At 34.1% G+C, this 27,354-nt stretch overlaps 2 protein-coding genes across 2 annotated transcripts; both read right to left on the bottom strand.

Moving 5' to 3' along the window:
• Positions 1-378: 378 nt before the first annotated feature.
• LOC123563883 (uncharacterized) lies at positions 379-5,731 on the bottom strand. The gene is made up of 2 exons (XM_045357005.2): positions 5,246-5,731; positions 379-3,861 (listed from the first exon to the last, which is right to left on the bottom strand). The coding sequence occupies exons 1-2, from the start codon at positions 5,599-5,601 to the stop codon at positions 2,523-2,525; spliced, it is 1,695 nt and encodes a 564-aa protein (XP_045212940.2). The 5' UTR covers positions 5,602-5,731; the 3' UTR covers positions 379-2,522.
• A 7,612-nt stretch (positions 5,732-13,343) lies between these two features.
• On the bottom strand, positions 13,344-17,397 carry LOC128549173 (uncharacterized). Its single transcript, XM_053525625.1, has 2 exons — positions 17,033-17,397; positions 13,344-14,676 (listed from the first exon to the last, which is right to left on the bottom strand). The coding sequence occupies exons 1-2, from the start codon at positions 17,395-17,397 to the stop codon at positions 13,344-13,346; spliced, it is 1,698 nt and encodes a 565-aa protein (XP_053381600.1).
• Between the last annotated feature and the right edge of the window lie 9,957 nt (positions 17,398-27,354).

Genomic DNA, 27,354 nt, shown 5'->3' with positions numbered 1-27,354 from the left:
GGTTTAACGTTGCATCGACACAATTATAGGACATATGGCGACTTTCCGGCTTTGATGGTGGAGGAAGACCCCCAGGTGTTCATCCGTGTATTATTTCATCACGAGCGGGATCCTGGTTAGAACGACCGACTTTTCGTAAGCCAGCTGAATGACTTCTTCACATGAAGAATTAAACGCCCCGAGTGAGGCTCGAACCCACATCGATGTGGGGCAAGTGATTTGAAGTCAGCGACCTTAACCACCCGGCCACGGAGGCCCCTTACACATCAAAAGTAACAAATAATGTGAATTTGTGCCCGATATTTATTGTCTCAAATTCTCAGTAGGGAAGTCATACAATTGATAGAATCAATTTTCTCTCAGTAAGAAAGTTATACAACTGGTTGAATCTGTTTACTCGCAGTACAAAGAATGTCATAGAAATTATTAAGAAAGTCATACAAATGATGAAATTCAATTTCTCTCAGTAAGAACGTCATACAACTTTAATAACTTTACTCTCAGTTAGTAAGTCATATAAATCAATTACACAATTTAATCCGTCAAACAACTGAATGAATCAATTTACTCTCAGTACGAAAGTCATTCAACTTTCTTAGTCATACTGCTGAGAGTACCAACTGATTTGATCAATTTATTCGCATTACTAAGAACATAATAAAATGATTCAATAAATTTACTCTCAACTGTATCATTAAGAAAGTCATACAAATAACTTAATCAATTTACTCTCAGTAATAACGTCATATAACTTATTGGATAACAATGTTCTTAGTTAGAAAGTAATACGACTGATTTAATCAATTTACTCCATTAAGAAATTCAAACAACTGTTTTGAATCAATTTACACAAAGTAAGGAAGTCATACAACTGACTGAATCGTTTAACTCTCAGTACGAAAGTCATACAACTCATTCACACAATTTACTCTCAGTACGAAAGTCATAAAACTTATTGAATAAATTTAGTTTCAGAAGAATTACTTGGAAAGTCATACAAATAATCAAATTGATTTGCTCTCAGTCATTCAGTTATAACGTCATGCAATGTATTAAATAACCTTTCTTTCATTTAGAAAGTTATACATCTGATTTAGTCCATTTACGCCATTAAGAAAGTCATACAACTGGTTGAATTAATGTACTCTCAAGTAGAATGTCAAACAACTTACTGAATCAATTTTCTTTCACTACGAAAGTCATACAAGTGATTGAATCAATTTACTGGTACTCTCAGAACAAACGTCACACAACTGTTTGAATCAAATGACTCTCAGCAAGAATACTTTCTGACAGCAACCTATCGAATAAATACACTAACAAACAAATATCTGACCAAAGTACCGTTTAAAATATATACAGCCTCTTTTAAAGTTCAACTTTAAAAACGTATATTTTCTTGTGCATTTCCGTGCCAACAATTAACCGTTTCTTTGATTCATCAACTAGTATGTCTGTATGTTTGACCATTTTATCCGTAAAGTTCAAGATTGTTCCTACATACCTGAAATTCTCATCATATTTATGTATACTATAGGAATGACCAACGGACACAGGAATATTATTCCTAGTTTTAAGACAAATACCTAATCCATTTTTCAGAAAAGAATCATACAAATGGCTTTTTATCTGTCCATTCCTGTCAAGAACAGTTATTCCATTGTGTCTGTCTGCTATATATATGTTATTCGTGCTTGAATCAAGAGTCATTAGACGGGGAGAAGTGAAGATTCGTCGGCCGGCATTGTCAGTGTCAATTGTGCAGATAAGTTTACCTTTCATATCATACTGTCTTAAATGACGTTGGACATTGTCATTTAAGCCTCCGCCACAGGTGACGAAGATGAAGTCACCTCTACAGTAAATACATTTGGATGGAACGCCATCTGTGAACGATGTTGTCAGTGACATAGTTCCAATAGTGTACTGAGCAAACTGTATTGTTTGCTTGTCTCAAATTGCAATAGTTAATTCTTAAGATCTTGAAGTTTTACATGTTCCTCATGATTCCCCTGGGACGATGTGTTAGCTATTTGTTTAAATCACCTGCTAAAACGTTTCAGTATGTCGGTGCATGTCATAACCAAGGTGTCATCATTCCAGATACACGTATTAAATAATTATCACATACATAGTACTTGTTTTATTCGTAATCATCGAACATAATAACATTCTCTTTCTTAAAAGAATTTTTAGAAGTACGTTTGCGATAGCAAGTCCGTAAACATGGTCGATGGAATTTCAAATACTGTTGCACAACGAAAAACTAAGTCCTTCAAAAGTTTGAATATTTTTGTCAGTGGTCGAATATCAACACCTTATTACAAATTTACGACTTTGCATATTATTTGTAAACAATATATGTCCAAACTACTAAAAACAGGATGTATTTATATGCAACTGGATATGAATTAACATGTTTCTGGTAGCAACATATTGAAAACATACATGTACACAAAGAGACGAGTATCCGGTGCAGGTACATGGATTTCGTCTTTTTCTTTAAATATGTGCAGTCTCGTTTAACATTCAACTTCATAAACGTATATTTTATTGTGCGCGCCCATGCCAACAATTAACCGTTTCTTTGATTCATCAAGTAGTATGCCTTCAGGTTCAAGCATTTTATCCGTAAGGTTCAAGACACTTCCTACATACCTGACATTTTCATCATATTGATGTATACTAAAGGAATCAAGGCTGGAAATAAGAATCTTATTCCGAGTTGTAATACAGATACCGAATCCATTTTTCAGAAAAGAATTATACAGATGCCTTTCTATCTTTCCATTCCTGTCAAGAACAATTATTCCGTTGTGTCTGTCTGCTATATATATGTTTTTTGTGCTTGAATCAAGAGTCATTAGGCGGGGAGATGTGAAGATTCGTCGGCCGGCATTGTCAGTGTCAATTGTGCAGATAAGGTTACATTTCATATCATACTGTCTTAAATGACCTTGGACATTGTCGCTGCCGCCTCCGCCACAAGCGACGAACAGGTAATTATCTCTACAGCAAATACCTTTGCATGGAACGCCGACTGTGAACGATTTTGTCAGTGACATATTGTTAGCAGTGTACTGAGCAAACTGTACTGTTTGCTTATCTCGTATTGTAATAGCTAATTCTTTTGGTCTTGAAGTTTTACATATCCCATTCAATTCCCCTGGGACCGATATATTAGACATTTTTTTAAATGATCTATTTAAACGTTTCAGTCTGTCGTTACATGTCAAAACCAAGGTGTCGTCATCCAATATACACATATCACGTACATTGTTCCTTCTGTATTCGTCATCGTCAAAGATAATACCATACTCTTTCTTCGAAAGAATTTTGACAGGTACTTTTGCAATAGCAGGACTGTCGACATGTTTGATGGTATTTCTAATACTGTTGTCCAACGAAAAACTAAGTCCTTCAAACGTTTGAAGATTTTTGTCAATCTTTCTTTTTTCGTCTCTCATTGGACTCATTCTCTTCATTTGAACAAACAGTTGTGTTTCACCCACATTATCTATCTCTCGCACAATATGTGTTACCTTATCTAATAAATCACTTACATGACTTGCAGTTGCATTCAATCTTTCTATTATTTGCTGATATCTTTCATTCACTTTCTCAAGCGACCTACTCTCCAGTTCTTCTATTCTTGAAACTAACTCTCTCTTATACTCTTTTATTTCTCTGATAATTTCAGTTTTTACGTTACTAATTGTCTTTATTTCATCTTGGATAGACTGTTGAGTGTCCTCGTACACGGTTTTGATCGTTATCACCTCATCCGCGAAGTCGTTGTATTCTTGACTTGTTTTGACATCTTTAGCCAGCTTTAGAATGTAGTGAACGTCTTTGCACTCTCTAAAAGTAATACATTACAAAACAGCCATGGTATGTAGTATAAAACAAAACTGCTCGTCAAAAGAAAAGTATTGTCTAGGTCAGTCTCCGAAATTTGGACTAGCAAATCAGAGAAAGTATCATAATGGTCCAAAGATGGGTTCAAGCTGATTTAAGATATACATGATAAGGATGCGACCGTCTGCAGACAAATTTGACAAAAAGAAATCGTTTCAAAAGTACAAACATGATCCTACAACAAACCTAAAAGAGATATGTTTTTGAAACAAAAACGCAAAAGTAGAAAATTAATGTTGACAATGCTCCATATCGCAAACAGACAAATGTTCAAACTGATCTAATATTTATCGCTTTTTCTATAAGAAAGGCACAACAAACGATATACATGTAATTAGTATGTCTGTGAATATATAATTTAAAAAAAACTGCTTAAAATTCGAGTATAAAAGGGCATCACATTTACGGAGAATAAAGGTAACACAGCATGTGTTAATTTGAAATGGTACATGGGTGTCTTTTGAAAGAAATGATAAAACGCAAGGCTCTGTTGAGCATTTTATCATTGTTGTACAACGGGTGAACAAAAATTAATGTAAAAAGGTACGAATGTAATATCATGTTATCACACTGTAGTTCTTTTGTTGAAACATCGAAAATTCTTTCATATTTTAAACGACGTCAAGGTCAAATGTTATTACACATACTAATAATTCGATTAAAATATAGTTTACCAGTTAAGTATTATACCAAATTTATGAAATGAATTTATATCACCCCACCGAAAAAGCGTTATAGTTTTTAAACTGTATCTACGTTAAAACTAAAGTATAACTTTGAAATCCCTATCTTCATTTATCATAACATGAATGAACACTTATAAGTACAAGCTAAATAATCTTAAATTAAAAGCACATTTTTTTTCTAGAATTCTTTCAGATCGTGTTCTAAAATCGAAAATAGTAATTTCAAATAGTAATAAAAGCAAACAAAGTCGTAAACCGTATGTCGTAAAAAGGGTACGATAGCAATTACTTATTTTCATTGTTTTTAGCAAGTAAGACATCCAAAGAAGTGGAGTATGATAAACCATTTTAAGAAACCAAATTAAGATAGTGTCTCTCTGAGGTTATAAAACATTTCTATTCTTTTTTCTCTCGTATATGTGTTTTAATGTAATAAATTAAGGTCTTAAACTGACTGTATTAATAGTCTTAAAACAACATATCACACTTAAGTTTAACAATCTTAAGTTGCAAGCATCGTTCTTTATACAACATGATATTTTCCAAATGTTGTTATCGAATATGTAAAATTATATGTCCATTTATATTTAGACCACTGTTTGGGGAATAAAGACAACAAGAAAAATCAAATGTTAAGATACCTGTGATCAAGTGCTATACAAACAGTGCAGCAGACAACATCATGTTCACCACAGTACATTTTTATTATTTCTTCAGGATGGTCTTCACATGGTTCAGTTGGTATTGCTGACGTGGATGACCCAGTTTGAACAGTCTGTTTCGGTTGAGAGGTCACATCTTTTATCAGGTGTCCTCTTAAAGCCGGAAATTTGTTGTGTTCGCCGAGACATTTCTTACAGTAATATAGTTTACAACTATTACAGTATTTATGTGCTTCCTTATATACTCCAGATTTTTTGCACGGCGAACAGTTGTAATCATATATTTCCTCTGAAGCGCCGAGCACACTTTGTGACAAATGTCCTCCTTCCGCCATGTTTACGCTTTCAAAAGAGAACACTTCTTTAGTTTTCCATATACATAGCTGTTAAACAACTATTATTGATCGTGCAAAAAACAAAATAACTAAAGATAAAGGTAGACAAATATTTACTTAAGATATTCAACATCGACTGTGCTATCATTATAGCATGATCTTCAAAATAACATCAATCAGGAAGATTTAAACGGTGTACAAATCAATGATATGAAACAAGATTAAAACTGTAAAGTGACTGGGTAACTTTCTTCTTCAAAGTTTCAGGCTCCGCGGTAAAAATGATAATTTGATTATTGTTTTTTTTTTTTCTGGGTTTTGTTGTTTTTGTTTGTTCGTTTGTTTTTGTTACGATGAGGTCACCTTTCTCAGCTGTTGATTCTGCATAGAGGGGAACCTACGTGGTCGAGTGGTTAAGGTCGCTGGCTTCGATTCACTTGCCCCTCACCGATGTGGGTTCAAGCCGCGATCACTAGGGGCGTTGAATTCTTCATGTGAAGAAGCCATCCAGAAGGCTTACGGAAGGTCGGTGGTTCTACTCCCATGATGAAATAATTACGAAGGGGCACCTGGGGTCTTTCTCCACCAGGAAAAGCTTGAAAGTCGCCATACGACCTATAATTTTGTTGGTGCGACGTTAAACCCAACAGAAAAATAATGTGTTCAGAAATTTACAGACCTACTTAAAGAATCAATAAAAGTTGTAAATTTATAATTCTTCAAATAAAAAATCAGCGGAACTGGACAGAAATGAATACATATATACCTTTAATTGGCTGAAAATAATATACTGTTTCACAAAACATTTCTTTACGTTTCAATACGGTATTAGATAGATATAGTAGATACTTTCTCTATAGACATAAAACAGAAATCCTGAATAGTATGTTTTAGATTTAAAATGAATTAAAATGTTCGGAGACATTAAGTTGTGGCTTCTGGATAATGATTTATTTCAAATCTATGACTAATGATTTATTTCAAATCTATGACTAATGATCTATGATCCATTCTTTGTGAACATTGTTGATGTGTTTGTCCAAAATACTGTTTCAAACATTTATTACATGTTATTAAGTATATAACATCAGTTGAATTGCATGATAGATCATACCTTACATTATAACAAAATGAACTGGTAGTACTGGAAAATGAATTGGATTCATTTATATTTTAAGGGGGTAGGTTACCTTGTTACCAGAGTAAAATCAAGTTAGTAGAACCGCAACAATGTTTTGTATTTCGTGTAATTTAATGTTTTAACTGCTACAATCTTAATTTCGTTTATCTCTGTCCCTTCAAGTACAGTTTTTATCCAGACCCTTCAAAGGTATTTTATATTGAAAGAAGAAGGAAAATACGGATATTTAACACTTTTCAGGGTATTTCAGTTTCATTGTTTTCCGTAGAAGTCTGCATTATATTTTTTTTTCTAGTATGCGCGTTAGCTTTCTAACATAAGCTTAAAATGTATATGTCGCGGGGCTCGTGTTTCTATGGTAACGCATTTTCTCTCATTTTTTAAATAACTATGTATAAAAACGGGGTTTTCGACGGCTTCAGTGCCATTCTCTTAATGACCAACATGGAATATTTGGGTAATATTATTAGCAAAACACCAAGCACTTTAGATGGTACCCTATTTTTCTTAAAGTTTAAAGTAACCATGGCAACAGAGATGTTTAAAAAAGCGTATATTTTGCTTTTTGTCATAATTTCTTATAAAAAATACTGAATAAAATTATCTTTTGTGTTAAATGTAGCTTTAAAACATATTATTTCTAACGTAAGTTATATTTTCGTGTTTTCTGTATTTATTCAAACAAATTTCACTGCTTAAAATACTTACAGCAGTACCCTTTGTTTAGCATTTTTCATGGAAAAATCGTTCAGCATGCTGCTGTTATTCTCATAGATACTGTTGAAATGAAAATTAAAAGCCAAATCTATGTTCCTTTGATAGACCAGTGTCAACGCGTTTGAATTTTACATTTAGATATATAGGTCACGGGCTTCGTTTCCATGGTAACATCAATTCAAGTCATGAAACCACAAATTTCTACTGAAATTTGAACAATTTTAGAGCTTAATTTTACTATATAAATAACAAATTATCAACGGAAACTGAAAAATATGTATTACAGATCAAACTGACAGCTTTGTTTTGAAAATGGCCGTAACAAGTAACCTATCATCCAACTATATTCCAAATAACATTGGTTACCATCATCGATTTTCTTTCATTGCGCATAACATTTCAAAATAACTACATAAAAGAAGCAAAATATTGATTAATATTCAGAGCAAAAGACTCATAAAAATATTTCAGCAAATAATGGCTGTTTGGAAATAGTTCAAGTAAGGAAAATGCACAGAATTACGTACTTTCAAAATAAAAGCTATTGATTTTGCGCGGTAACTGACACGTAACGTCATGACGTCAATGACGTCATTTAAAGGCAACATTGTTTTGAAACGTTTCTGCGGCACTCTATTCATTATTCCTGCATTATTAAACCATAAAACATCAGTTCGGAGACAGATTCATGATTTATTTTCAGAAGAATGGATATACAAACATATTTAGTATGTCGTAAACGTCGTCGTAAATCGTCACGTTACCTTCCGGTTGGACATGAGCACATACAAATATTAAGGTAACCTACCTCCATAACATTGGGTTCAGCAACGTCTGTAACAGTTACATACACTACCAGTCTGTATTTCTTGTTCAATTTAGAATGAACATCTTGAATATTCTTGGGTCTTTTGTAAGCAAAAATAAGTTTATAGTCCACTCTCATGTAGAGAATACTTAAGAATATTCTATTCTAGTGATGGTTTATCAGTTTACCAATATTAGGCAAAGATGGGTTGTAAGTACATACAGAAGGAATGACTTTATCCGTATTTTTTGTTATTAAGCGATTCAAGAGCATCTTGCATTCTAAGAGAAGAGGCTTTCTTCAATGTCACATTCATGACACATGCAGGGTAGTTACGTGCTTGCAAGAATTCACTGAGTTTGACCATTCCCTCGTCAAAAATGATATAATCCGAAGTAATACTCCTAAAACGACGCTAAGACTGACCATTAACAAGAGACATGATGAAAATTGTATGTACTGATGACAGTACCTATTTTTCATTGATACTAGTATGCGAAGTACCATTTTTATTTTATTTTATCATTAGCTGTATGTTTAAAGTAATTATATGTAAATTTTATAGTATCATGAAAGCTGTTAAATATGTCAATCTGTCAAAACAGTCTATTAATCTTTCCTCTGTCTGAATTATTTCAGATGAAAAAAATGTCATCTAAAAAACCGTAATCAGATAAGTGGTTTCTATAAATAATTATTTAATTATCCATAAATAGAGAGGAGAAACAAGCAGTACCTCATGTTTAAGAATAATCAGTTTCATTGAACTGAAAGCGGCTTTTTGTGATTCTAATGCCCTTGTTACCTATTTCCAGCTGCCTTTATTTCATTACTTTACATGTACATGCAATGTTTCTCTGAAATATCCTTTCTGTGGAACCGCCTGGGTAGCCTAGTGATAGAGCTTCCGCTTCGAGTGTGGGAGGTCGTGGGACTGATCCCTGGCCGCGTCATACCAAAGACGTAAAATGGTTCTAGTAGCTTCCTAGATTGGCGCTCAGCATAAAAAGCATAGAATTATGACTGGTCAACCCGGTGTCAGTATAATGTGACTGGGTGGGGGTATCATGACCATTATATACGGCGTGATATTCTAGTAAGCCAGCACTATAAAGTTGGGCATTGTGCTCACTACAACAAGTAGACACCGTCGTTTATATGACTGAAAAATTGTGGAAAAGACGTTAAACCCGAACCCACATATTATGTGGATTGTGTTATTGAATTGAAAACTCCTTTTCTCGGCTTGTTTTATTGTTTTTTATTGCTTGGATAATTCAAGATGCATAGTTTCATTTTACACTGATGGAAAATAGTGATAAATAAAAATTAGCAATAAAAAGATGAATCACATCTTCAAGAATACATGTATAATATCTAATCTTACAAGAAAAGAAAACGCATGTCACATTTTGCTTAACAAATGTTTCAGTAGTTTAAACACATATTATTTCGCGACAATGGAATTTTCATGGTTTATCAAACTGTAGTCGAATTCCAATGCATGATGAATACGTGTAGTTGTCCATGGAATCACACGCGACGTTACAAATGAAAATGATAGAAATTGTTAGAGTGAACATGAGAAAGCACATATTACAGTAGACATTCTTAATGTAATAAAAAAAAGACAATTTACAGCCTGAACACATATATTTATATAGGCTTCTCCATTATAAGAACTGATCCTTAACCGTGCATTGGTTTCCAACCATAGGTCATTCCAATTACTGCAAACGGTGCCTTTATGCATGTAGTGACCCTAAGCCGCTCACCTGACATTGACATTTAGTCCTTGATATGAATGACAACCTAAATCATGAATAGTAAACAATATGTTGATTTTTTAAAAATCTAATTTCTGGCCGCCCCAAAAAGAGTCAAGCGGACCCATTTGAACAAACACGAGAGAGGACCTTACAAGTATGCTACAGACCAAATCTGGTGATAATCTATCTAGGCAGTTCATGGGAAGAAGTTATGAAGGCTTTTCTATTTTTCAGCTCTGATGGCCCTTACAATAAGTAAAGTGGAACTATTTGAACAAAATTGAGAGAGCACCTTAAAGAATGCCACAGACCGAGTTTGGTGATTATCAATTAAGCGGTTCATGAGAAAAAGTCATTTAAAGGTGATTCTATTTTAGCTCTGACAGCGCCTTATATCAGTAAAGCGAATGCTACAGACAAAGATGATCCATCAAGCCATTCATGAGAAGAATTCGTTTGTTGTTGTTGTTTTTTTTGTTGTTGTTGATGATGTTTCTCTTTTTTCAGCTCTGTCAGTTCCTAATTTATTCAGTCAAGCGGAACTATTATAATAAATTGGGATACGACCCTACAAGGACGCTACAGACCAAGTTTATGATGATCTTTTAAGCGGACCCTTAGCAGAGAACGTATAAAATGTGAAAAACTAGCGCCAGCCTATGGTCGACGAACGATTACAATAGCTTACCTTAAATCTTTGGTTAAGATGAGCCAAAAAGTCATACGTAAAATGATAAGATAAAAAATGATAAAAGACTCGATAAGAGTCAGCAATGATACTGTGCTTTAGGACCTAAATCTCAGATACTACAGTATATATCAGAAGTCCATTGCCGTTTCAAAATAAAATGTTTTACAGCGAGACAAACTAGTATTCATTCTTGCCAAATGTCAAATATGGTACCGTGAGACAAAATTCAAATATCGAGTACGACATTCATTTAACTTTGTTAAATAGTTCAATGTCGTGACATTTTATTTTCTTTCTTCTTTCATTTTCTTTAAAATTTCAAAGACGAATGCCGCATTTCGTGCAGCGCAACATCCGTGTTTGGAGAATGTTGTATGTCTTATACTTCACGCAGTTCGTATTTCACGGCAAGTGACCTATTACGATGAACAGAAGTGACAACACAAGGAATTTTACAGAAAACAATTAAGAAACACTTAACACTAAAACAATCAAAATCAAATTCAGTTTTAGGAAATCTTCATTAGTTGGTTAAGTACTTATAATAATATGTTAACCTACTAACAAACCATTTTATAACTAAACAGTTCATATAATTATATTAAAAAGAAAAGTTATTAATATAAAACAGTTTCACTTTCGCAGACAACACTAATCTGATCTTCAATTTAATATAGAAAGCTTTGTAATTTTACTATCTTTTTGTCAAAATTAAAGAAATTGGCATATATCCGAAGTTTATTTACTGTGTAACAGAGCATTCTCTTTTCGGAACTGAGCTACAGATTACTTATCTGAAAATAATTAAAATGTAAATAAGGGTGTGATTAACAGACTAACAGTAAAACTAACCCATTCTTAGATGGTCCAACCTCGATGCTGCAGGTTAGGAGAAATAAGTTTTAGCCAAGTTTGCCCTTATTAATGTTTGTTGAAATGTTGCCTTAAATCAAAAATGTAAGTATTTGCATAAAAGGATTTCTCAAAACATATCACAAGCAACATTATTGAAACAAACAAGAGTCCCCTGCATAATACTTCTGCAAATATAGAAATAAATACACTGAAATGCAGGGAACTGTTATAAATTTGTAAAGCGTTTCATACTTGTGCACATGTTTCGACAGCAATATTCCTTATCTATAAAAAGTGTATCTTAAAGGCAGACGAAAGCTGTTCTCATTAATCTTAAGCAAATGGTTCGTTCTTAATTTATATGGAGAGAGCATAATTATTATAGTTAAAAAACTTATACAAAGAATATCAAATTGTAACGTTTCACTCACACTAATAAAAACGAAAAACAAAACTAATACACTCTCAAACAGGCAATAGATTTCAATCCTCTCTGGCATGCAAATCGGTATAATCTTCTGTGCTTAGTGCAATGCTTTTTTGTTTTTGACCCTAATTATGTTGAATAGAAAAAGTGTCCTCATATTCATGTTCGGGCACGAATTAAAGGCAAAACTGTTGGCATTTCTGATTTCTGAAAAACGCCGTCCCTTGAGGTTTGCGACGTGGGAAAGTGGAGGATAACGGAGGTGAATAGGTTTGTTAATATTTGGTGCGGGTTCTGGTTGGGGGTTCTAAGTATTTCGGATGACTTGATGAAAACTTAGTAAGTTTTTTTATCATAGCTAACAGTGTATATGTTCAATTGTAGAAATATAAGCAAATTCAATGCATTGTCTTTGTTCAGATACAAAATTAAACAACCTCTGCTTTAGTCTGTATCCAGTTCATATACCTCCATAGTATCAAGCTCAAGTTCCAAAAGCGTACAGAAAGAAACCATATATTTGACCACCAAATTACAAAAAAAAAAAATACCCTCTATGTTTGATTTCATAAAGTCTCGTTTAACATTCATCGACTTCATCAATATTTACCAAGCTTACAATTTCCTGTGAGCAGTATGTATAAAAATGAAATGTTTATTATATTGCTGTATGCTATAGTAATACTGTCTAGCCACAAAATGATATTGTTTGTAGTTCAAATATACAATAACACCATTCTTCAGAAAATCCATCCAAATGATTATTAACTTAATCATTCCTATCGAGTAGAACTTATTCCACAGTCTATGTCCTCTAAGTACATGTAACATGTGCTAGAAAAGGATTCGTGTTTGCGTCAACTGTTTGTTTACTCGTTTGTATTTAATCCGCTACTCCTACAGTGAATGTTATTAATGCAGGATACAGAAGAAGCTTCCCTTAGCTTACCATTTACAAAACACCTACACATGGGACTTTTATCAGTCTTAGTTGGAGTAGCTTTGGATCGCAGTTACCACCCTTGATTTTTTAGTTAATATATCAAATGAATCAATACGTACGCTTTAGTGTATTTTTACAGATTTTGTTACTTTTTGTACCACCCTTTTAATATGACATTGGACGTTTTAATTATCGCCGCCGCAACAGGTGATGAAAGTTGTCATTTTTCCAATAACTGCCTGTTATTGAATGGTAAATGTAAGCTACTTTGTCAGTGACATTGATTTTGCCTGGGCACGGAACGGAACGCGGCATAACAGGATCTTTTAACGAGGACTTTTTCCGAACACGTGTCAAGGAAACAATCTTTTGACGAATTTCTGCTGTATTTCTAACACTTAGTGTCATAACAGTACTCGTAAACTTTACTGTGTTTTCGCAAGCCAACAATTAACCGTTTATTTGATTCATCAACTAGTATGCCTATAGGATTTTGCACTTTATCCGACAGATTCAAGATTGTTCCAATATACCTAAAATTCTCATCATATTGATGTATACTGTAGGAATCACAACCGGACACAAGTATCTTATTCGTAGTTGTAAGACAAATACCGAATCCATTTTTCAAAAAAAAATCATACAAATGGCTTTTTACCTTTCCATTCCTGTCAAGAACAATTATTCCGTTGCCTCTGTCAGCTATATATATGTTATATGTGCTAGAATCAAGAGTCATCACACGTGGAGATGTGAAGATTGGCCGGCCGGCATTGTCAGTGTCAATTGTGCAGATAAGGTTACCTTTCATATCATACTGTCTTAAATGACCTGGGACATTGTCACCGTCACCTCCGCCACAAGTGACGAAGAGGTAGTCATCTCTACAGCAAATACCTTTGCATGAAACACCTACTTTGAACGATTTTGTCAGTGACATTGTTTTTGCATTGTATTTAGCAAACTGTATTTTTTGCCTGTCCCGTATTGTAACAGCTAATTCTTTTGACCTTGAAGTTGTACAAATACCACACGATATCCCTGGGACCGATATGTTAGCCATATCTTTAAATGACCTACTGAAACGTTTCAGTCTGTCATTACCTGTCATAACCAAGGTGTCATCATCCAACATACACATATCACAAACATGGTAGTCGTCATCTTCGAATATAATATACTCTTTCTTCGAAAGAATTTTGAGAGGTACGTTTGCGATAGCAAGTCCGTCGAGATTATCGAGAGCATTTCTAATACTGTCGTCTAATGAAAAACTAAGTCCTTCAAACGTTTTAAGTTCTTTGTCAGTCATATCGTTTTCGTTTTTCATTTGTCTCATTTTTTTTATTTGGACAAACAGATGTGCCTCACTAGTAATATCGATCTCTCGCACAAGTTTTGTTACCCTGTCTAATAATTCATCAACATGACTTGCAGTTACATTCATTCTTTCTGTGATTTGCTTACACCTTTCATTCACTTTTTCAAGCGACCTACTCTCGAGTTCTTCTATTCTTGAAACTAATTCTCTTTTGTACTCTTTTATTTCTCTGATAATTTCAGTCTTTACATTACTCATAGTCTTTATTTCATATTGGATGGAATGTTTAATTTCTTCGTACACTGTTTTGATTCTTGTCACTTCTTTCACGTAGTCGTTGTATTCCTGACTTGTTCTGATATCTTTAGCCAGCTGTAGAATGTAGTGAACGTCTTTGCACTCTCTAAAAGTAATATATTACAAACTGTCATGGTATGTAGTATATCTGTTTATCAAAAGAAAAGACTTGTCTAGGCCATTCTCCGAAATTTGGACTAGGAAATCAATGTATCATTGCGTTAAAGCTGATCCAAAATATACAAAATAAGGATGCGATCGTCTACAGACAAAGTTAACAAAAAGAAGTTGTTTGAAAAGTATTAACATGATCCCGCTACAAACCTAGAAAAGACATGTTTAAATATAAAAAAAAGCAAAAGTAGAAAACATCAATGCTGACAACGCTTCACATTGCAAAGAAAGATATTCTCAAAACTGATTGAATATGCACCGCTTTTCTATAAGAAAAATCCATCAAACAATATGATTAGTATGTCCTTCAATATATAATTGGAAATACCTCCAATATAATAGGGGCATCACATTTACAGGAAAGTAATGTAATACCATATGTGCTAATTCAAAATACGTAAAGTTGCAGGCTTATTTATGTTGACTTCTACTACCACCAAATGTTCATATGAAGCTAGTATGAAGAAATTTAACTAACACCAAGTGGATTGATACATTTGCTTTATTTTTAAGCCAGAATATTAATACAGTCACACAGTAATACAGATTTCTTTTAACTATATATTAACTTCAGCATAGTTTGTAATACAATCCGAAATATATGAGCGTCACGAAGCGCCCTAACAGAGTTCGTAAAGTTTAATATTTTGTGATAGTCGAAATCTTAATTATTTCTCACATTGTCCAGTTTCACATTGATCAGTTTCATATTGTCCAGTCATTACTGTTTTCACTTGACTAGCGTTTAAACACTTGTGCAAAGCGCAATTATGTATAACCCTATTAACACAACATTCAATAAAGATATGCTGAATAAAACATGACAACTAATTCCATGCTCATAAAGGATGATACACAAGTGTCTTTTGAACGTGTTAATAAAACGCGTTTCATCATTTTTTATTCAGTTAGTTAAAAAATTCAGTCAATGTAATATTCTTTTACTCACATGTTAGTTCTTTTGCTGAAACATCGAGGCTCTGCTGAGCATTTTATCAATTTATTCAACGAGTTTCAATAAATTCAATGTGAAAAGACACAAATATAATATTCTTTTTATCAAGCTTTTCCTGTTGAAATATCAACATTTCTTCTATCTTCACCTATTACTGACCTAGTAAATTCGACCAACGTCTCCTATAAATAAACAACACCCCCACCCTGGAATTTCGTAAAAAAATAGAAAAGAAGAGAAGAAGGCAATAATTTTTTTTTTGGAAAAGGCAACATTAGGACCGCATTCAAAGTGTATGTGGCTGCTGCTACATACGAACCCGACGTAATTCATTTATGTTAATTACCTCAAAGAAACAAAGAATTTTACCTTTAAGAAAACTTAATTTGATTAGTTTTCCCAAATTTAACAGGTGAGCTCATAAAAATGTGAACATAAGAGGTATATTGTATATACAACTGCAGTGGAAAAGGTGTTCTTAAATGCTCCTAGAATGCCAAAGAATGCAGAAAATGAAGCGGTGAATTTCAAAATTTTCAAAGATGTGTGGGAGGGGGGCATGCCTGGTCGGCTACTTTTCTATTTTAGCCTGTTCAACAAAAACTAAATTCCGCGCATGTACCAGTTAAGTGTAATACGAAATCTATGTAATGGTTTTAGTTCACCCCCACGACAGCAAACCAAACTACCAAAATATCGTTATAGTTTTTTAAACAATCATAAAGTAAAATTTGAAATCCTCTTTCTTCGTTTATCATTAAATGCGTGACCACATAGTATGAGTATCAGTTTAATATACATTGAAAGCACATTTTGTTGCTGCTTATTCTGTCAATTCAAACTGCGCTTTAAAATCGAAATCTTCCGAATGTTAACAAATGGATACAAAATCGTAAAGTAAATCTATGTCCGCCCGAAAAATGTGTGCAGTTCATCATTTATAGCAAGTACAACATCCAAAGAAGTAACACAGTAGGGACATGGTAAATGATTATAAACAAAAAGAAAAAGGAGTGTCTCTCTGAGATTACAAAACGTTTTTATTCTTTTTCTCTCGTTTGTGGGGGTGCGTGTGTGTGTGTGGGGGGGGGGGGGGGTGTTAATGCAATAAATTTAGGTCCTAAATAGTATAAACTGTGTTAATAATTTTAAACCAACTTATCAATATGTAGCGCCGTTCTTTATACAACATGAATATGTCCAAATCTTGTCATCGGAAATGTAAAAGAATATGCTCATTTATATTAAGACCACTGATAAGGAAAGATAGATAACAGATAAAATTAAATGTAATATTACTATAAAATAATAGAATATAAAACAGTTAAAATACCTGTGATCGAGCGCTATACAAACAGTGCAGCAGACAGCATCATGTTTACCACAATACATCTTTATCGATTCTTCGGGATGGTTCTCACACGGCTCAACTAGTAGTGCTGGTATGGATGCACCTGATGGCCCAGTTTGAACAGTCTGTTTCGGTTGAGAGGTCACATCTTTAATCAGATGTCCTCTTAAAGCCGGAAATTTGTTGTGTTCGCCGAGACATTTCTTACAGTAATATAGTTTACAACTATCACAGTATTTATGTGCTTCTTTATATACTCCAGCTTCTTCGCACGGTGAACATTTGTAATCATATATTTCCTCTGAAGCGCTGAACACAGTTTGTGACAAATGTCCTCCTTCCGCCATGTTTACGCTTTCAAAAGCAAACACTTCCTTTATTTTCCATATACATAGGTGTTAAATAACTATTATTGATCTTTCAACATTTGAAATAACAAAAATAAATAAAGGTAAAAGAGTATTTACTTAAGATCTTAAATAAGATCTTCAAAATGAAATATGATCAGGCAGTTTTAAACGGTATATTAAACTCTTTGTACAAATCCTTTATATGAAACAAGAGTGACCGAGTAAGCTAAATTTTCAGATGACTAAATACAATGTTATAATCATGAGTGTTGCATAATGGTACAGATCATTTGCTTAGACCTTTTAGAATATCAATTTAAAGATTGTACAAGTATCGCAGTGAAATATATTTACAAAATAATTGTCACAGGTACTCAAATCATTGACTCCATTCAATAGATTGTCACAAAGTTTCAGGCTCCACGGTAAGATTAATAATTTGATAATTCTTTTCTTCATTTTTTAGAGGGGTGGGGGTTGTTGTTGTTGTTTGGGGGTTATTTTTGGTTGATGACTTGACGTTTCTCATCTGTTGATTCTGCACAGATGGGAACCTCAGTGGTCGAGTGGTTAATGTCTCTGACTTAGAATTACTTGCCTCTCGCCGATGTGGGTTCGAACCCCGATAACTCGGGGCGTTGAATTCTGAGGAAGCCATCCGGCTGGCTTACGGAAGGCCGGTGGATCTACACAGGTGTTCGACCATGATGAAATAATACACGGAAGGGCACCTGGGGTTTTTCTCAAACATGAAAAGCTTGAATATTGCCATGCGACCTATAACTGTATTGGTGCAACCAAAAAATTATATGCACAGAAATTTACAAGTAGAAACACTATCACCTTAACTCACCTAGCGCTACATTAATCGCTGCCGTAAAAGTCACATTACCGTTGAAAAAAAAGATCAAATATCTTTGTCTTTGCCTTTATTTTATTTTTTCGGCGTAGCTGTCTAAGCCATCTTTTGACCTACTTAAAGGACCAATAATAGTTGTGAATTTATAATTCTTCAACCTAAACAAATACAGCGGGACTGGACAGAAATATATACATGCATACTTTTAATTGGCTAAAAATAATAAACTCTCACAGAAAGTTTCGTTACATCAGCAGTGTATTACATAGATATAGTAGATACTGTCTCTAATGACAATCATCAAAGATGCACAAAAGGAGGTATTTATACACGTACTTTTTGAGTTTTACCTTTAAGTTAGTAATGATTCGTTTTTAGTACACAAATCTTGGAACTCCAAACTATTTATATATAGTGTATATGACGGTCGTGGTTAGCTCGGCTATCTCCGTAAACTCTGTTATGTATCTGCGGATTAATTTTCACCGCTTGATTAAATTAACAGCAATGAATGCAAGACTTTGATATGACTCTGAATTACCGAATTCTGTCTATTTTCTATTTGCTGATATATCAACCGAAAAGTGTCAGAAATGCAGAATTGATTTAAAATTGCACATAAATATTCGAACACATTTGTACGGCGTCATAATTTTGGCAAGAAGAAATTCATTTCTTTTCTAAACAACGCGCGATAGACTGTTCTTTATCTATACTGCAATCCAGCAGTTTCATTACATTGAATCCCACAAACGCCAAATATCTTTATATGCCAGAGCAGCCAGTGTAGCCAGAGTAGCCATAGTAGCCAGAGATTCTAGGATTATAACATGTTCTGGCTACTCTGGTCAGCCAGAGTAGCCAGAATAACTAGGATTTCATTTGCTGTGGTTACTCTGGCTGGCCAGAGTTTCTATGATTCTAACATGTTCTGGCTACTAGTAACCAGGATTTCATTTGCTGTGGTTACTCCGGCTGGCCAGAGTAGCCAGAGTTTCTAGGATTTTAACATAGTCTGGCTACTAATAACCAGGATTTCATTTGCTGTGGTTACTCTGGCTGGCCAGAGTAGCCAGAGTGTCTATGATTTTAACATGTTCATCACTTCCCACCTGCATGCCAAGTCTTAAGTCAATAACTTGAATGACTAATGAGTTATAGCCCGGACACGGAATATGACAGACATTGAGCTCAATTTGTGACCTTGACCTTTGACTTACAAAACCGGTTTAAATTATCTGCACATTGTCTCATCGCCATCTAACTATATGTCTAGTTAAATGTCAATATCTTCAATAGTTATAAAGTTATGCTCCGGAAACGAATTACTAGTATGACGGACAGACGCACGCGCCATCACATAATACGTCCCGATTTTCCTAAACGAGCGTATAAAAATGCTTTTTGACCACTTTACTGACAATGATAACTCAAAGAAGAAGTAAGAAGTAAATGTGAAAGTAGAAACAGACGCATCGTCATACATTCCTTAAATCAATGAAACTATTTGAAAGGTTTAAATCCAATGAACAGCTCAGCTCTGTATTATTATTTTATTTTACTAGATCTAAGCATTTACTTGTGAAGTCATCAAGAGTTTTTTAAATGAGACTTTACGGTTAGAAATGTGTGTTATCTGACCGCCGGATATGACTAAAGTCAAGTAAACGGCATTTTAACGAAACAAACCATTTATGGGTCAACAGAATGCCAGATTAGAATTATTCACTTTTTCTTCTTCGGGCCACACTTTGTTAAATATTCAGTGACCAATGATGTTTGTTTAAAGTTTGTTTGCTTTTTGTGGCGTATGTTGTTGTTGTTGTGTTGTTGTTTTTGTTGCTTTAGAACTAATATATCCCAAAATTTGATTTGTCGTTGAATAAAATCATTGTTTGGAGTTTAGATACGAAGAATTTATATCACAAGGGCGTAGCCTGAGTGATATAATAATACACATCTAAACGAAAAGCATATCACTGTGTGAAATATATTATTTCGATTCTAACACGTTATCGAGGGTTTTTTATGTACATCTTTGACGATGTCCATTATAGTTGCCTGTTTTCTGTTGGTTTCTTTTCCAGCGTGCTGCTATGCCATTTGATGCTATGACGTTATAAATGTGACGTCAGAAAAAATAATTTTTGTATACTAGAAACAATTTTTATCCTTCTTTATTTAATAGGAAAGCAAATGTAGTCGTATTAGAATTTTGGGTTTGACGTCAAGCCGACACAAATATAGATGACATGGCGACTTTCCAGCTGATCATGGTAGAGGAAGACCCCAGGTTCCCCTCCGGACATTAATTTATCACCATCGACCTTCCGTAAGCAAGCTGGGTGGCTTCCCCAAGAATTCTATTCCCCGAGCAAGGCTCGAATCTGTATCGGTGAGGGGCAAGTAATTTGAAATCAGCGACATTAACCAGTTGGCCACGGATATACCCTTGTTCAAAGTTGATTTGATAATTTTAGATATCATGAAAAGTGTTTTATCATATCATTAAATTTTTTTTCCGAATTTCGTCCTGAAATTTATACTGTACAAAATTCAGGATATATGCGATTAGGTTCCGATTTTACTTTGTCGCCATATTGTTCGAGTTTTTTGTTATTGTGTCACAAACATGGCCCCTGACGTCACTTTTCGTGCAACGCCCAGTTCCGAATGCTCTCGGCATTTTTCCTTTCCTGCGCTCTGAATGTCATAAAAATGCAAAATACAAACTAATTATCACTTTGCATACAGAAAATGCTACTCAATGGTACAAAAATCAGCGAAATAAGATTGATGCTTAAAACGTCAGAGACGATATTGTGACGTCATAACGGAAAAACTCATATCAAGTTTTGCTATAAATTTTGCCTTAAAATCCAGTTTACAAAAAAATCGGCTCAATAAAAAAATGTATAACTTTGGTATGTTGTTTCACAGTATGTGGTCGTCTAACAGACACATAAATACTTAGGGGTCACCGACTTCTATTTTTCGCAATATAATATAACTTTACCCCCACCCCCACATGGTTTTCGGCTATATCACGTTAGAGTTAAAAAAAGAATGCGTTTTCAACTTGCACAACTTACGTTCGTGTTAAAAACGAGATGTATTTATTATAAGAAATGTTCACGATATATTCGATCTGAACTGCAGAAGAAAAGGAAACAACTTTGAAAAAAAATGTATATACTTTTACTTTTGTCCGTAAGTATTGACCGGGCACTCATTAATCTTCGCTGATATTTTCGGGCGTTTTCGTTACTTTACGCAATATTGTATCCTGAAAAGATCTATTATTACACAAATAACCTTTATGACTAACTGTCTGACTTCCATGCACGTTACCGCGGGTTCAAAATTACCTCAGACCATTTTTGTATATTCAATGTACAAAATGTAATGTAGTTATTGCTTGTATTCTTACATTTCTTTGCGACAATATTCACGCATTTTAATTTGTTTTCACTTGTAGTATCAATTTTCGGGAGTAATTTGTCTTTTTATCTAAGATACCTTTACTCGACACATTCTACAAAATAACTTGAATACAAGTGTATTTCTTTCAATAAATGAACCATAAAATTTGATCAGATAAGTTTTAATTTTCCGGCCTGTAAAATTTGGAGATGAAATTTGAAAAATAGATTATCAGACAGAGGAGTCGGACCCACAACCCCGAGATTGATGGATAATCGGTTTGTCCCCGCAGCAACTTGAACATGCGATATTTTGTTTATCATCAAGAAATATTTAAGCTATTTAGGTCCGGGCACGGAGAATTAAATTACGGAAATGTACGGAATATATATGAGTCAATACTTACGGACAATATCCACTATTTACTATCCATTGTTTATTTCCTATTGATGTTTTCAAAATGCAAATTCAAAGGTTGAAGAATAGTTTAACGTTCACACAGTCTCTTGCAAAAGCTAACTTAGCTTTGTAAAAAAGCTTGTATGTGGTCCGTTGTCGATTTAATATCGTGAAAATAGGTACTTTAACATGTTTTTAACATTTAGAAAGTTCGTTCAAATGTAATTTTATGAAATGAGCATTTGTCTGATTTTACCAGAAATATTTATCGACGCATGGCAGACGGTTGCTCCACTTTACATGTATAATCAGCACGAAAATAGTATATCGGATCCTATATCTGATAAGAAATTATTATTTTTTACACTAATTAATTTATGGTGAATCATGAAATAAATTCTACTAATTTAGACATCAATCTCCACATCTCATTCATGCGAGATTACGAGTTGAGAAAAGAGTCTATTCTATCCGCATAAAGCTGAGCAAATGATATCATTTTTCACATTCTTGGTAAACGACTGGCGATCGAGTTCATGATATTTCGCACCGGAGGCGGACGCTCCAGACAAGATGACTTCACTGAAAGTGGAATCGTGTGCAATTATAGCTCAGTGGAAGAGCGTTCACCTCTGGATCGCGAGTTTCGGAGTTTGAGCCCCACCGGAGAGACAGAGAGAGAGAGAGAGACAGACAGACAGACAAAGTGACAGAGAGGTCACAGTTAGGCAGAGTAGCTAGTCCAGTGAAGAGACTTTATTTCTGAAAGACATATCTTCAGATGACGATAAAGTATTGCAGCTGGTCCGACGCAGAGAATTTATTCTTGAGTGTCTTTTTATTACAATTAAGCACAGCTGCAGGTCCGATGCAAAGAATTCATTTCTTGGCGGAAACCTTTTAATCAAATGCAGTAACAAACTCTTAATAAAGTAATAAATACTAGAAAAGATGTTATAAAACCCTCACCAATTGCAGTGTTCAGATTTACGGAGTGCGGAGATTTAGTAAAAGTCCTATCTGTTTCTCCGAATGTTCTGGATGTAGAAATTATAGTTTCGTGTTCACATTCTGAACACTTAAATTTAACCAATGAACAAAGTCAACAAGTTTTTTTTTTCGATAATATCCTTAGATACGACATGTCGTTAACATGATTTACACCCTTTATCAAATATCTCACCAAGATATTTCATATCTACAATTCTTCTTTCCGGAACATGTCCGTAATCACTGAATGTTTCAATTTATTACATGTTTTAAAATATCTGACTTTTTCTTTAACACTTTCTTAGCGAATCTCCCCTTATGTCTCACAATACTTTCCGATTTACCGTTGATACATGCAACTTCGCATACTATTTAGATTATTTTGTTAAATAAAACACGATTTAGCGTGAAAACACGATTTAGAGTGAAATTTCTTAATTAGGTAGGGGTAAAATATCGTCAAATATTGAAAAATAAAAGTCGGTGACCCCTAAGTATTTATATGTCTGCTAGACGTACACATACTGTGAAACAACATACCAAAGTTATACATGTTTTTATCGAGCCGATTTTTTATAAACTGGATTTTAAGGCAAAATTTATAGCAAAACTTGATGTGAGTTTTTCCGTTTTGACGTCACAATATCGTCTCTGACGTCTTAAGCGTCAATCTTATTTCGCTGATTTTTGTACCATTGAGTAGCATTTTCTAAATGCAAAGTGACAATTATTTTGTATTTTTCATTTTTATGACATTCAGAGCGCAGGAAAGGAAAAATGCTGAGAGCATTCAGAACTGGGCGTTGCACGAAAAGTGACGTCAGGGGCCATGTTTGTGACACAATAGCAAAAAACTCGAACAATATGGCGAGAAAGTAAAGTCGGAACCTAATCGCATATAATCCTGAATTTTATATAGTATAAATTTCAGGACGAAATTCGGAAAAAAAAATTGGGGCGCATTCCACCTTAAACACCACCGGTATATTTTTATTACTAGGAATATTGAAAAAAAAAATCATACTGCTTTAAAAATGTTTTCTGCTCTTTCACTTCAGCTAAATTCTTTTGAAGAAAAATCTGTCAGATTTGGTACAAATGTATTTATCAAAATTAAAACGGGTTCGTTTTGCCAGTTACACATTTCTTTTTGGATTTTTTTCTCGGTCTAACAAAAGTTGTAAGTTTGACTGACGAAGTCTGTCAAGCACTTTTGCTACATTTATACATAACAGATGTTCGGTTTTAACATGTTTGCATATCCAATTGTTTTATTTTATATACTGACAGCAGGACTGACATTCCGAGGTATATTAGTGATGCATGTTTGTGTCTTTGTTTTCTTTCACAATAATCTCATGAAATACAAAGCTATCTGGTAAGGAATAAACCAGTGTAATCAACGACAGGCACTGCTCAAAAGCATTGAAAGAAATCTAAAAAGTTGAATGGTTTGGAGAAAAATCTTTTTGTTTATAGTTAAAAAAAAACACTCGGGAGTATGTTTTTGTAGTTTTCATCACAAATAATCAAAAAAGACCAAAACAATCCATTAAAGACTAAACCGGTGTGCATGTAAACAATGATAGACAGAGAAAATGCATTACTTTTGAAAGGAAATTCAAAAGATAAATGTTTTATAATAAGAACTCCCAAGATTTCGATTTCTTGCCAGTATTTTACAATTTGATTAGCAGCAATTGCAGCTACTATCACTACTTTGAGCGCTTTGATTTAATTGCCCGTATTACTTTTCAGATTCTTCATACCTTTTGTTTGGTTTTAAGACATTTTAGATTTCAATTAGCGACTGCTCCTAAGTAAATATGAGTTGATGTATAAATTATCTGTGATTATTGGCTGCTATAATTCAAAAGTTGAACGGCTTTGTACTTTAACTGCATATTTTAGTTAATTTGTTACATATTTGTTGTACAATGATGAGACATAGATGAAGATAAAAACATAAAACAAGCCTAAATAATTGTTTGAAGAGTTTGTCACATGTGAATAACGGTAAAATTTGTTTTAACACTTTGAAGGCAAAAATGAAAAGAAGTGAAAAATGACGTTAAATGCAATTTATTCTATACCTATTTTATCTATCTAATCGCGAACGTTCATTTGCAACACGTGACCGTACAATATATTACAGTATTTGGATGCACGTGCGTACAAAAATCAAGTATTTTCTGTATTTGGACGCACGCGCGTACACAAAATCCTGTATTTTCTGTATTTGGACGGTTCAACAGTCCCATGTTAAACATACGATAAAGCCCGAAACGCGTGAAAATGTTCCGAATGTAAATCGGATGAAGTAGGCGCTCTATGTACAGAGTTTGATTATGCGTCTTGAAATCTGGATTTAACTTAAAAATACAGTAAAAAGGATCATCAGATGTTGGAATATTTGAAAAGTCGCTAAAAGAAGCCGTTCCGGACGAAACCTAGAAATTGGTATCAGCCCAGACTGTCTGAATAGCTACCTCAGCAGTTTTTATTTAACGGTTAAGAAACAAAATGGAGAAGATTATGAATGGCAACGGACGGGCGGTCAGCATCCAAAACATGTCTGCTCTATAATTCAGTTTTCGTCGGATCTTCACCAAACTTGCTGACAATGTTTGTGGGCATTACATCTCGGCCAATTTCGATAACCAGCCAAATTGTACCAGGCACTCTATGATTATAGTCCTTGAATTACTCGAAAAACGGGGAATTTAGCCTTGTCCGCTCTTTTAAGTCGAACAGGTTTCATCCGATCTTCACCAAACTTGCTGACAATGTCGGTGGGCATAATATCTCAGCCAAGTATTATTACCACCCAAATCGCCAAATGGCTATTGTAGGGAGGTTGCACCATATACTTTTTTAATGATGATACGCAGAAAAAACAACATTCAATGAATTACGTATATTACGTATTAAGTGAAATAAATATAGAATAAAAAGGTTATTTAAGGTCTAACATTGTTCTGTATAATATATATTTGCACTCATACCAAGCTGGGAAAAACTAGAAAAGGCAGGTATACAATATTCAGTGAAACATTTTTAATTTAAACTATTATTATAGTAAGATAAAATAGATATAGAATAAAAAGGTTATTTAACATTGTACTGTACAATACGAGATATATTTGGTCTAGCGGCTCGTCCAATATGGTTTTCTCAGCTGGGTACAAGTCCAAATATATCTCCGTATTGTACAGAACAATGTTAAATAACCTAATAATATTACGCCAAGCCGATGGGCAAGGGTATGCGCCAATGGCAGAGATTTATAGTTGTATTACGCCAAGCCGATGGGCAAGGGCGAGATTTATGGTTCTATAGTTATTTTGTCATTTTTATCGCAGTTGCACCACCAATATTTATAAGATTATGATTTAGCAAATATATAGTTGTATTACGCCACTTTTGAGCCGTTGGGCAAGGGCAAGCGCCAATGGCCGGGATTTATTGTTGTATTACGCCAAGCCTATGGGCAAGGGCGAGATTTGTGGTTCTATAGTTATTTTGCCAATATTTATCGCAGTTGCACTATATATATCAATATTTATAAGATTGTGATTAGCAAATACATGTATATAGTTGTATTACGCCAAGCCGAGGGCATTGGCAAGCGGCAATGGCCGAGATGTATAGTTGTATTGCGTCAAGCTGATGGGCAAGGGTGAGAATTATGGTTCTATAGTTATTTTGTTTATCGCAATTGCACTATCCTATTTATAAGATTATAATTTAGCAAATATATAGTTGTATAACGCCAAGCCGATGGGCAAGGGTAAGCGCCAATGGGCGAGATTTATAGTTGTGTTTACGCCAAGCCGATAGGCAAGGGCGATATTTATGGTTCTATAGTTATTTTGTCAATTTTTATCGCAATTGCACTATCCATATTTATAAGATTATGATATAGCAAAGAAATACGTGTTTATGCAAACACATTTATTTCTAAGTCATATTATTTTCAACGTTTCAGACAATGTCATAGTCTGTATGATAGTGAGGTTATCTCCCTTGTTCAGATATTTTCACCCACGTATTATTTATATTTTCAGTTGTGTCAGTATTTTCAACATAATATCATTTATCTGGGTATATTTTGAATATTGAATACTTGATTTGCACAATGGTTTCTTATAATCACGCTATGTTCTAAAAGGCCGTGCATATACTATCTATTTTTCTTGTTATGTATGATGATTGAACACAAAATAACACTTGTATCATTTCATGAAGATGCATAAGGGTATTTGTTCTACACTTAATTGGCT

Source organism: Mercenaria mercenaria, chromosome 2 (genome assembly GCF_021730395.1).
Source record: "Mercenaria mercenaria strain notata chromosome 2, MADL_Memer_1, whole genome shotgun sequence".
In the NCBI taxonomy this organism is placed as follows: Eukaryota; Metazoa; Mollusca; class Bivalvia; order Venerida; family Veneridae; genus Mercenaria; species Mercenaria mercenaria.
Note: the sequence above shows the minus strand (reverse complement) of the source record. Positions and strands in the feature narration are given on the sequence as shown.